This window comes from Suncus etruscus, chromosome 14 (genome assembly GCF_024139225.1).
Source record: "Suncus etruscus isolate mSunEtr1 chromosome 14, mSunEtr1.pri.cur, whole genome shotgun sequence".
NCBI lineage: Eukaryota > Metazoa > Chordata > Mammalia > Eulipotyphla > Soricidae > Suncus > Suncus etruscus.
This window is the reverse complement of record NC_064861.1, coordinates 32750605-32763993: the sequence shown is the minus strand read 5'-3', so window position 1 is coordinate 32763993 and position 13389 is coordinate 32750605. Positions and strand designations below refer to the sequence as shown.

Below are 13389 nucleotides of genomic sequence, written 5' to 3'. Positions count from 1 at the left end.
CAGTGACAAAAAGGCACTTTCCTTACAAGTGAATCCTTCAGTTCTATCCAAATGTACCAAGTGCTGTACAGCAGCTCTGCTCTCTGGACTCCTGGTACCACAGAGTATCTCAGGTTATATCATAAGTCAGGTGTATGACCCCTGGCCATTGCATTAACAACAAAAAGGAAGAGGAATTTTTTTATTTGTAAGGTGAAATAACATTGTCAACAATATTATAAATGCAATTTATTACACAAGGGAGTGGGAAATATCAGGAATTTTTACACTGCACTAAATTTGGTGTGGGGGTTTTGGGAACTGAATCCAGGACATCACACATGAAAAGCATATGCTCTCTACTTCAGAAGTAGAGCACATGATCCTGAGCCCTAGAGGGTAGAAATATACAATAACTATATCATTTACTGATCATTTAATATTTGGTAGGTCATCCCTCCCCATTTTCATTTATTGTTGCCATCAGGGATTCAACTCTAATGGCAAGGGAAATAAAAGCAAAAATAATGAAAAAAATAATATATAAAAATATAAAATTAGAAAGCTTCTGCATAGCAAGAAAACTATCATTAAAATGAAAAGATAGGTGGGCCGGAGAGATAGCATGGAGGTAAGGCGTTTGCCTTTCATGCAGAAGGTCATCGGTTTCGAATCTGGCATCCCATATGGTCCCCCCGAGCCTGCCAGGAGTGATTTCTGAGCATAGAGCCAGGAGTAATCCCTGAGCGCTGCTGGGTGTGACCCAAAAACCAAAAAAAAAGAAAGAACAGATAAATTGCTGATGGGAGAAAAAAAATTCATGTTACATATGACAACAGGTTAATATCTAAAATATATAAAGAACTCACGGAAAAATCTTTTAAAAATGGACAGGAGGCCTGAAGAGATAGCATAGTGGAAAGGACACTTGACTTGCACACAGTTGATCTGGATTGAATCTCCAGCTCCCCTTAAGGGTTCCCTGGAGTGATCCCTAAGCACTGAGCCAGGAGTTAACCCTGAACACAGCCATATGTGGTCCAAAAACAAACAAAATTTGTATTAATGATTAAAGTAAGAGGAGCCAGAGAGGTGGTGCAAGCAGTAAAAAGCAAAAAAAAAAAAAAAAAATTAAAATAAGAGGGCTGTAGAGATAGCACTGAGGTAAGGCATTTGCCTTGTACACGGCTAACCCAGGAGGGACCTGGGTTTGATTCCCAGCATTCCATATGATCCCCTAAAGCCTGCCAGTAGGAGGCCCAAAACAAAAAAAAATTAAAATAAGATATATACAGATAAGAGGGTCAGAGCAATAGTACAGATGAAGGATGCCTGCCTTGCACATGACCTACTGGGTTCAATACCAGACATCCCATATGGTCCTCTGAGCCTACTAGGAGTACAGAGCCTTAGAACAGAACTAGAAGTAAGCCCTGGGGCCAGAGCAGTGGCACAAGTCATGAGGTGTTTGCCTTGCGTGCACTAGCCTAGGACGGATTGTGGTTCCGCCTCCCGAGTCCCATGTGGTTCCCCAAACCAGGAGCATTTCTGACTGCATAGCCAGAACCCCTGAGCGTCACTAGGTGTGCCCCAAAAACAAAGAAAAGAAAAAAGAAGCACAGATGGTTGTGTAATCCAAAATTCAAAAGCATACACACAAAAATAAGCAGAAGATCTGGACAGTACTTCTCCAAAGAAAATGTGATGAGGTCAAAAGAAGAAAATTATTACCAATAATACTATGTGAGATGCAAATTCAAAAACAATGAGCTGCCACATCACATCTGAGAGCATGGCTTTGTTAAAAAAGACCAGAGAGGCCAACAGGAAGAGAGCTCAAATGGCAGCACACATGTCCAGCATATGCAAGACACTGATGTAAACCCCAGCACAGCATAACATGCCAAACACTGCCACATGTTGCCCTGGTGGTTCCCAAATACCAATAAGAATAAGCATTAAACTGCTAGATATGGTGCCTATAAGATTATTATTAGTATGTTTACCCTGCTACTTCTGTTTCTGTATTCTAGCAAGGCGGTGGTGGCCCTAGTTAAAAAGGCCATGCTCTGGCACATTGCTCTGACCCCCAACACCACATATATCTATGTTTGGTGTTCAGAGGAAGCAGAAAAAAAAATTTAAGACCAGAAACAGGGGCCAGAGAAATGGTACAGTGTGGGTAGGGCACTGACCTTGAATGAGGCAGACCCAGGTTCAATCCCCAGCATCCCATACTGTACCCTGAATATTATCAGGAGTGATTTCTGAGTTGCAAACCCAGGAATAACCCCAGAGTATCAGTGGTTCGTAACAAAAAAAAATAAATAAATAAATAAACAAATGAAACCAGAAACAAATGTTCCTGAGGGTATGAAGAAAAAAGGGACCCTCATATGTTGGTAGAAACACAAACTGATCTAACCTGTCTAAAAGAGAATATGAAGACCTCTCAACATGTTAAATACATGTTCAATATTCTACTCTGGTCAGTCCCCTACAATACATATGGTTTCTGGAGCACAACCAAGACTGATCTATGAGCACAAATTGGTAATAAGCCCTGAGTACAGCAGGTATGGCCCAGAAGCCAACAAAAAGGCCTACTACAGATGACCTGGCAATTTCACCACTAGGTAGTTATTTGGAAAACTCTAATCAAAAGGAATACATGCGCTCCTGTGTTCATGTAGCTGTTTATAATAGACAAGATATGAAAATAATCCAATTGCCTGATATATACATAAAGAAAGAATATTCAGCTTGAGAAAGGATTAAATCTTGACTTTTCTAACTCTATGAATGGAGCTGAAAGGTGTCATGTCAGAAGGAAAAAGGAGAAAGAAAAATAATGGATTATCTCCCTCATATATGGGATTACAAAGACAAAGAAAGGGAATAAACAGGGCTGAACCACATTAAACCCTTGGATTCTGACCATAAAACTAATTTGCTAGAGGGTGAGGGCGGAGGAGGATGAAAAGATGGACTATAGAAATGAATAGTTGTACTCTGGTGGTTTTTGTATGGTAACAAACATTTGAAAAGGTGTGAAACTAGACTAAAGCACACAAAATTGTAAATCAACATTACCTTAAAAAAAAAAAAGAATTGAGGGAACAAAGTAATAGTACAGTGGGTAATGCATTTGCCTTGCAGATTATCTGGGTTTTATCCCCAGCATTAACATGGTCCCCAAGCACTTCCAGGAGTGAACACTAAACGCAGAGTCACAAATAAGTCCTGAGCACTTCTGGTTGGGTGGTGGGTGGGTGGGGATTCAGTAATCCTCTCCAATAAAAAATGGAACAAGTACAAAGTAAGTATATAGGTGATTGGAAAACCATTAATGAAACAAATTGCCCTAATGGATATATCTAGAACACTATCTCTAACAATAGTAAAATATACATCCTTTTCATGTATATGCAAAACATCTAATAAAAAACTCATTCTATGAAACTTGTGTTATCCTTTATGCTATAACCAAAAATAAAACCTGATAGATATTATAAGAAAACCACATACTTATTTTTCTCAAAGATAGATGCAAGTAATTTAAACAAAATATTAGTTGCTTATCAATATACCACAATGGTGTATAAGATTGGTTTCACATTTAAAAACCCAACAATGTAAGTGATCATACTAATAAAACTTTAAGAATTTAGCTTTAAGAATTTCAAGAATGTAGCTCAGTATAAAATGCCTGACTGAGACTGAAAGTTTGATCCCCACCACCACACATACTGTCTGTGACCCCCAGTAGACGAGGAACTATGGTATCTCTGACACACTGAAAACAGCTGAACTAATCCCCAGTTACCACCACCACAAAATTAAATAAATTAGGGAAGGGGATCATTAAAACTGCACTTGACGGGGCCCGGAGAGATAGCACAGCGGTGTTTGCCTTGCAAGCAGCCGACCCAGGACCTAAGGTGGTTGGTTCGAATCCCGGTGTCCCATATGGTCCCCCCGTGCCTGCCAGGAGCTATTTCTGAAGCAGACAGCCAGGAGGAACCCCTGAGCACCGCCGGGGTGTGGCCCAAAAACCAAAAAAAAACAAAAAACAAAAAAACTGCACTTGACAAAATCGAATATATAGTTCAAAAATGCAATGTTTTCAGCAAACAAGGTCCCAAGAGATAGGGTAGCAAGGAACGCATTTATCTTGCATGTGGCCAACCTGTTTTCAATCTCTAGGACACCCCATGTGGCCAGTCACCAGAGTCCCACCAGGAGTGATCCCTGAGTACAAAGTCAAGATAAGCTCTGAGTACCACTGAGTGTGCCCCAAAATCTAAATAGGGAGATGCTTGGTGGAATGGTAATACAGCAGGTAGGGTATTTGCCCTGCATCTAGCAGACTGGGTTCAATCCTGGGCACTCTATATGATCCTCTGGACACAACCAGGTGTGGCTCCCAAATAAAAAAAAAACAACTTTTCAGTAAATAAACATACATGGGAATGTCCTCATTCTGTAAATGACATCTATGAAAAATCAACAGATATCATACTTACTCGTGAAAGAATAAATGCTTTCTTCCTAAGATTAGAAACAAGACCAAAAAAAATGATCACTCGCCCTTTTAGCAAACAATGTACTAGAATTCTAGCCCCCAAAATTCAGAAAAGAAATTAATAAATTAGAATACAGGATCAAAAGACAGTACAATGGGTAAGGCACCTGGTTTGAACACAGCATACCCAGGTTTTATCCCCAGCACTGCTATGGTGCCTCAAGCAACACTGGGAGTGGTCAAAAAATAAAGTAAACCAAAATTAAAACAGAACACTTTATATGTAGTTGACTTGAGTTCTATTTCCAACACCCCATATGGTCTGCCAAGAGTGATCTCTCAGTGCAGAACCAGTAGCAAAGTCTAAGCACTGACAGGTATGACCCAAAAAGCCAAAAAAAAAAAAAAATTAAAGTTAATAAATAAAAAATTAAAAATATTGGGGCCGGGCGGTGGCGCTAAAGGTAAGGTGCCTGCCTTGCCTGCGCTAGCCTTGGACGGACCGCGGTTCGATCCCCCGGTGTCCCATATGGTCCCCCAAGCCAGGAGCAACTTCTGAGCACATAGCCAGGAGTAACCCCTGAGCATTACTGGGTGTGGCCCAAAAATCAAAAAAAAAAAAAATTAAAAATATCGACCCCGGGGTTGTCCGTAGCCTGTCAATGTCACGTAAGTGTCCCTGGCAACTGCACACAACCCGATCGCAAGGATCTGAGGTTTTGGGGGTGACGCCAGGCTCTAGTCTCCCGAAGTATTCTCTAGATACCCGTTAGTCTTTCTAGATCCGAAGTTTCTCTCGTTTCCTTCCAGCTCCTGATTTACGTACAAATGGTGCACTTGGAAAGTGGGGTGGGGGTCCTGGGGCCTTGGGGAGGGAAGAAAAGAATAAAACAAGAAGATCTAGAACCCCAATTCTAGTGAAATTCTTCGGGTTTGACATTCTGAGAAACCAGGGGTGCTTGGGGCACCTGCAAAGTGCAATAAAAGAAAAGATTCCCCCCCCAAAAAAAAAAATTAAAAATATCACAGTACAATTAAGGTAACAAAAAGACCAAAAATAAAGAAATGGCAGCGTACTACTTCTTCTTAACACCATCATCCTCTGGAATGTAGAAAATTTTAGGAAATTAACAAAACCCAAAAGTCTACTGAGAATAATATGCTGCAGTGTAGTATGATTCAAGGTCTATCTGCAAAACACAATGAGACACTACAAAGAAGGCCATACTCAAAAAAGTAGATAAAGGTGGGAGAGGTAGTACACTGGATAGGGTGCTTGCTTTGCATGTTGCCATCCCAGGTTCTATCCCTAGCATCCAAAATGGTCCCCCCAGCACTACCATTGTAAAAAGTATGCAGTCAATGTTGAAAAGTTTGGCAGTTAATATTTTTTTTTTAAAAACTTTATTACATACATGATTGTGTTTGGGTTTCAGTCATGTAAAGAACACCACCCATCACCAGTGCAACATTCCCATCACCAATGTCTCAAATCTCCCTCCTCCCCAAACAATCCCCGCCTGTACTCTAGACAGGCTTTCTATATCCCTCGTACATTCTCATTATTAGGATAGTTCAAAACGTGGTTATTTCTCTAACTAAACTCATTGCTATTTGTGGTGAGCTTCATGAGCTGAGCTGTAACTTCCAGCTCTTTTCTCTTTTGTGTCTGAAAGTTATTACTGCAAGAATGTCTTTCAGTTTTCTTAAAACCCATAGATGAGTGAGACCATTCTGCATCTTCCTCTCTCTTTCTCTCTCTCTCTCTCTGACTTATTTCACTCAGCAAAATAGATTTCTTTTTTTTTTTTGTCATTTGAAAAGATTTATTACTGTTTATGTTCAGGCAGTTAATATTTTAAATCAATTACATATGTATACAAAAAATCACTCAAGTGAACTAAAGACATACATCCACACAAAGTCTTTTACAAGAATGTTTACCACAACATTATTTATAAAAGTGAACAGATAAGACTGGAGAGATAGACCAGCAGATAAGGCACCTGCCTTGCACGCAGCCAACCCAGGTAAGCTTGGGATCCCATATGGTCCTCAAGCACCACCAGGCATAATTGCTAAGTGAAGAGCCAAGAGTATCATCATTTGGTGTGGCCCATAAAACAAAGGGGAAAAAAAGTGATGCAGAGTAGTTCATATGTTCATCAACTGATGAATGGATAAACAAAATATGGTGATCATGTGCTTAATAGTAGAGACTATCTATGGTAGTCCCAATAGACCCCTAAGTATGGTGAGCTACACCTTCTAAGTCTGTATAATTACTCAGTAACTTTTCCATTCTATAATTTTGTGTTTTGATAAAAGTCTCAAACAGGCAAATCCATACACAAGAAAATAAATTGCCACGGTAAGAAGTAGAAGCATTGGAAATAAAGTTTATAGGCACTAAATTTCTTTTTGGGTGATGGAATGTTCTGCAAATGGAAAATGGTGATAATTGCACAACAGTATGAACATATTAAAAACAACTTGCGGGGCCGGGCAGTGGCGCTGGAGGTAAGGTGCCTGCCTTGCCTGCGCTAGCCTAGGACGGACCGCGGTTCGATCCCCCGGCGTCCCATATGGTCCCCCAAGAAGCCAGGAGCAACTTCTGAGCGCATAGCCAGGAGTAACCCCTGAGCGTCACAGGGTGTGGCCCAAAAAACAAAAAACAAAAAAAACAACAAAAAAAAAAAAACAACTTGCAAGGGGGTCAGAGAGAGTATAGCTAGCATGACCCATGCCTTGCTTTTGTAGTCAGCCTGGGTTTAATTCACAGAAGCCCATTTGGTCCTCAATCCCCACCAGAAGTTATCCCTGAGCAGAGTCTTCCTGGGAAGTCTGAGCACTGCCAGGTGAGACCTTAAATTTTAAGGCTTAAAACAAAACAAAACAAAAAACTTGCTCTGGGCCAGAAGGATAGTAAAGCGGTAGGGCATTTGCCTTGCACATGGCTGACCTAGGATGGACCTGAGTTCAACCCCTGGTGTTCCATATGGTACCCTAAGCCAGAAGTGATTTCTGAGTGCATAGATAGGAGAAACTCCTGAGCGTCACCGGGTGTGACCCAAAAACCAAAATTAAATAACTTGCGTTGAGGCCAGATCAATAATACAGCAGGTAGGGTGATTGCCTTACATGCAGTTAACCAGGTTCAATTCACAGCATCCCATATGGTCCCCAAAGCACCACCAGGAGTAATTCCTGAATGCAGTCAGGAGTAATTGGTAGGTATGAACACTGGTGGCTAATGACCCAAAACAACACCACCAAAAAAAGATATTAATTCTAACCTTATACCACACAAAAAATTAACTCAAAATTATCACAGATCTAAAGTTGACATAAAATATTTACAACACTTATAAGTTCTCTTATTTCTATGAAGAGGAATCTTTGTGATCTTTACTCTTAGCAAAAATATTTTAGCTTTGTCGCAGATAGTATGATGATAAAAAAATTTTAATTTTAACGGTATATAGTAATTTTGTATATTGATAGCATAAACCTTAATACTGGTTCAACTACCTAATAATTTTTTTTTTTTTTTTTTTTGGTCTTTGGGTCACACCTGGCTGTGCTCAGGGGTTCCTCCTGGCTCTACACTCAGAAATCGCTCCTGGCAGGCTCAGGGGATCATATGAGATACCAGGAATCAAACCACCGTCCTTCTGCATGCAAGGCAAATGCCCTACTTCGTGCTATATCTCCAGCCCCTAATAGTTCTTATTTTTTTTAAAAAAAAAAAAAAAAGAAAATTTGATAAACAGAATTTAACCATAAATTTTTCTTTTCAAAATACACTATTAAGAAAATAAAGACAAGAATGGACGCTGAAAGGGAATAAAGTGACATGCATGACACTTCTTCAATTAACAATAGGGCAAACCAGTGTCATAAAAGAGAAGCAAAATACTTAAACCAGAAGTAGGTGGTGGAGGGTGGGGGTGAGGACAATAGTGGCAGGAAAAGTGCACTGTGCTGCACTTTTGTCCAAAAAAGAGAGGGAGGGAGGGAGGGAGAGAGGGAGAGAGGGAGAGGGAGAGAGAGAGAGAGAGAGAGAGAGAGAGAGAGAGAGAGAGAGAGAGAGAGAGAGAGAAGGGACAAATGTATGCCGCGGAGAGAGGAAGTGGAGAGGGCACAGGGAGGGTGAGAGAAAAACTGGGGACAGTGGTGGCAGAAAATGTGCAGAGGTGAAGGTTGTTGTATATTGTATGACTGTAACTCAATCATGAAAACTTTATCTGTGAAAAAAGAACAGTATTATGAACAAACCCTGGAACCTCGGCGCTCAAAGAAAAAGAAAAAAACAAGACACAAACTAGGAGAAAATGTTTTAAAATTAATTAACTGATCAGTAACTTGAATAGAACATTATGAAGACAGCAGATTTTAAAATGCATAAAATATTTAAGAGATATCCAGGGGCTGGGAAGGTGGCGCTAGAGGTAAGGTGTCTACCTTGCAAGCGCTAGCGTAGGACCGCGGTTCGATCCCCCGGCGTCCCATATGGTCCCCCCAAGTCAGGGGTGATTTCTGAGTGCATAGCCAGGAGTAACCCCTGAGCGTCAAACGGGTGTGGCCCAAAAACCAAAAAAAAAAAAAAAAAAGAGATATCCAATCAAAAATAAGATAGAGCTAGAGCAACAGCGCAGTGGTAGGGTGTTTGCCTTGCACGCAGCTGACCCAGGACAGACCTGAGTTCGATCCTGGTTGTCCCATATGGTAGCCCAAGCCAGGAGCGATTTTTGAGTGCATAGCCAGGAATAACTCCTGAGTGTCACTGGGTGTGCCCCCCCCAAAAAAAGAAGTGATTTTTTGTTGTTGTTGGATTGATTTTTTTTTAATTTTATTTAATGACTGAGATTCATTGATTGGTTTCTGGGCCACACCCAGCGGAACTCAAGGGTCCTCCTGGCTCTGCACTCAGAAATTGTCCCCGGCAAGCTGGGGGACCATACGGGATGCCAGGGATAGAACCTTGATCAGCCACATGCAAGGAAAATGCCCTACCAGCTGTATTTATCTCTCTGGCCCCAAGACACAAATGTTTAATACATCCATAGATAATACTCTTGGTAATTAGGGAAAAAAAAACAAACAAATGACAATGCAATAAGATTCTCTAGAATGTCTATAACTAAAAAGACTGATCATCTAAACTGTGCAAGAATATAAAGAAACTGAATTTCTCATGCCATGCAGATAGAGGGAAAAAGTAATACTATACACCGCTTTGGAAAACAATTTGATAGTTCCTCTATAAGATGTAATTTTATTCAATGTATGACCTAGTAATTTTACTGTTGGTATCTTTCCAAGAGAAACTTTAAAACATGTTTATACAAGTGTTAAAAGCAGAATGTATAATAGCAAAGAAACTTTTTTCATCAAGTATCACAAAAAAGGTATATTCACATATATAAAATATCAAAAAGTAAAAACTGCTGATATACAAGATATATAAAAGATATGTATGATATAAAGGACTAGGCTAAGAAATTAAAAACATGGCAAAACAGACAAGAAAGACAAGATAGCATATAATAGGATTTATAAGAAATTTTGAGGAGGGCCCGGAGAGATAGCACAGCGGCGTTTGTCTTGCAAGCAGCTGATCCAGGACCAAAGGTGGTTGGTTCGAATCCCGGTGTCCCATATGGTCCCCCATGCCTGCCAGAAGCTATTTCTGAGCAGACAGCCAGGAGTAACCCCTGAGCACCGCCGGTGTGGCCCCAAAAAAAAAAAAAAGAAATTTTGAGGAAAGTAAAACTATAGACAGAAAGCAGATGAATGGACGGTAAGTAACCTGGTGACAGGACTGTAAATGTGTAAAGAATCGTACGCATGATAAAACTGGGTTATTCCCACAGCTCATCAAACAAACTAAAGAAGTACAATGGGCAAATGGGTTTAATAACATCTTGATATATTTCGCAAGTAAATTATGTAAAATACTCACCATTGTAGCCTTCAAGGACAGAATCAATTATGGGTCTTGCAGTTAAGTTATAAACATCAAGTTGATTACTCTCTGGTCCAAACACAGTATCAAAGGTAAATGTCTTTGGAGGTTCGTTGGAAGAGTCAGTCTTATGAACAGTGATAGTTCCCCTCATTTCATCCACACTGACAGCCTGTCTATAGCACATTGATTTCTCTCTCTCATTGAGGGGCCGACATCTAACAACCACCTTCACATTATCACAGCTTTCTGGTTTCTCTGATTTGTTGATCTGGTGGAGAAAATATTTTTAATACATAAAAATTATTTCTTTCTACTTCCAACATAAGGTAAGATGCTTAGCTTGCAAAACAGCTGACCAAGGTTCAGTCATTGATACCCCATATGGTTCCCCACTGCCCCACCAAGAATGATCTCTGAGTACAGAGACAGGAGTAAGCCCTGTACACTGCCTGGTGTGGTCCAAAAACAAACAAAAAGAACTTTGATAAAGAATAGTAGAGGATTGGGGCTGGAGAGATAGCATGGAGGTAAGGCATTTGCCTTTCATGCAGAAGGTTGGTGGTTCAAATCCCGCATCCCATATGATCCCCTGAGTCTGCCAGGAGTGATTTCTGAGCATAGAGCCAGGGGTAACCCCTGAGCACTGCCGGGTGTAACCCAAAACCCAAAACAAAAAAAAAAAAAAAAAAAAAACAAGAATAGTAGAGGAGGCCAAAGCAATAGCACAGTAGGGAGGGGACTTGCCTTTTGGCCCCATTTTTTTTTTTTTTGACTACACCAAGAGATGCTCAAGGCTTACTCCTGACTGGGTGCTAAAGGATGATCCTAGAGGCGTTCGGGGGACCACATGTGGTTCGGCGCATAGGTTGACTGCATGCAAGGCAAGTTGACTTACTCATGTAATATCTCTCCTGCCCTTATTTGCTAACGTTCTTGTTTTGTTTTGTTTTGGTTTTGGTTTTTGGGTCACACCTAGCAGCGCTCAGGAGTTACTCCTGGCTTTATGCTCAGAAATCGCTCCTGGCAGGCTCAGGGGACCATATGGGATGCCGGGATTTGAACCACTGACCTTCTGCATGAGAGGCAAACGCCTGACCTCCATGCTATCTCTCCAGCCCCCTGCTAAAGTTCTTGACTGAGAAAATTTACACACATTTCTAGATCCTTTAGACGGTGTGACATCCAGAGGCTGGCATTCTTTTCCAGCAAAGCTTTTCGATTCACTACTGTCTACATCTATCAGTTACATGCCATCCATGCACCTCCTTCATTGTCATCCTATCTTGTCTCTAAATGGGGGGGGGGGGGGTGTTCCTCTGCGGTTGCCTTCCTCAAAAGGCAAAGTTCTCCTTTCCCAGCCAGGCAATGTGCCTGGCCTCTTCGACTCAAAACATGTCTCCAGGGCCTAACGTGTTGCTGACGTCCACTGCTGGGTGAGTGAACTGATAAACACTCCAAAGGCAACAAGGAACAAATGGTGACAATCTACTGCTCCATTTCAAGCACTGTCCCTCTAATCTCCCGTACATTATCTATCTTCATCCCAATAACCGCCCCATGGATGGGGGCGAGGGGGGTAAGGGAGAGATGGTGGAAGCTTAAATGGACATATCCCAGACAGATTAGTTTGCCAGAGGCCTCCCAAGCAGCAAAGAAGAACTGGCTGCAGCTCGGAGGGGCTTTGCAGGAGCCCAGATCGAACTTGGGGTGCCCCTGAGGCGCAAACCTGCCAGCCACATCCTGCCCGCATGCACCCACCCACTCCCCAGGGCGTTGGCACACAAAGACACCTCCGGGGGTGACTGCTCGGGAGGCCACGAGAGGAATGACAGCTCGAGCCCGGGCACTGGAGGCACAAGCAGACCCCCAATTCGGCCGCCCTTGGGGCTAAACTAGGCCAGAAGGCGCGGACACCCCAACCCAGCCCAGCCCACCCCGGGGTGCGGGACATCCGCAGGGGCCCCTCGCGTGCACGCCCGACGTCCCTCCCACCGGTGGGCAGGGCTGCAAGGGAGAGAGAGCGAGCGCATCCTCCCCGCACGGCGCCTTTTTGCAGGCGGTGCAGGCCCGGCGGGCTGCATGCAGCAAGGACCCAGGCGGCCGGGCCCGGGAACCACCCGCCGGCCCCATGCCGCCCCGCGCCTCCATGGCAACGGCCGCGCCCCCAGCCAGGCCGCTGGGATGAGGAGGCCACGCCTGAAGCTGAGCGCCTCTTCTCACCGGCATCTTCGCTCCCTCCCGGGCCCGGCGCACGTCCCCGATCTGCGCGCAGTCCAACGACGACGCCGGGTTCGCGGGAGAGGTTGGCCGGCAGCAACGCACACTCCGCCGAGACGCTCCCGGGACTGCGGGTCCTTCGGCGAGAGCGCGCAATGCGCAGGCGCACTCCAAGCTCGCCCCGCCCCTCCCGTCACCCGGCCTCGCGCCCCCCTCTTCTACGCCTGCGCGGACGCTTCCCCGCTCGGTCGCCTAGGACGCCGGGCCGAGTCTGCGCCTGCGCGATTCTGCCCCGGCTCTAGCAAGCTTTCCTCCTCCTGCCTAGCCCCTAAGGATGGATAACCTGGTGGTGTCTGATTCCTTGGAAAAGGCAGCCTGAGATCAGAAAGCTGATCTTTAGGTGTTTTGCTGTGCTAGAAACAACAATAGCAATGACCTCTGGAAAGCTAAAGGAGATTTGTCCCCCTATTTTCACAAGTATCTCTAGAACCTGGGAAAGGGCCTAGCAGAAGGAGGCTGGAGTGATGGTGCAGTGGTAGGGCTTGGCTTTGCACGCGGCTGAACCCAGGTCCGCCCTGGGTTCTACCCCTGCGTCCCATATGGTTCCCCAAGCCAGGAGCTATTTCTGATCACATCTCCAGGAGTAACCCCTGAGCATCACCGGGTGTGGCCCAAAATTCAAAAACAAAGAACTGAC

At 43.4% G+C, this 13389-nt stretch overlaps 1 protein-coding gene across 1 annotated transcript in view; it reads right to left on the bottom strand.

Annotated features, from left to right (window-relative positions):
* KIF3A (kinesin family member 3A) overlaps positions 1-12623 on the bottom strand; it is a 66111-nt gene extending 53488 nt beyond the window's left edge. The window contains 3 exon segments of the mRNA XM_049787372.1: positions 10470-10759; positions 12234-12321; positions 12410-12623. Of these exon segments, the coding sequence (XP_049643329.1) occupies positions 10470-10759; positions 12234-12321; positions 12410-12623 (592 nt within the window).
* Between the last annotated feature and the right edge of the window lie 766 nt (positions 12624-13389).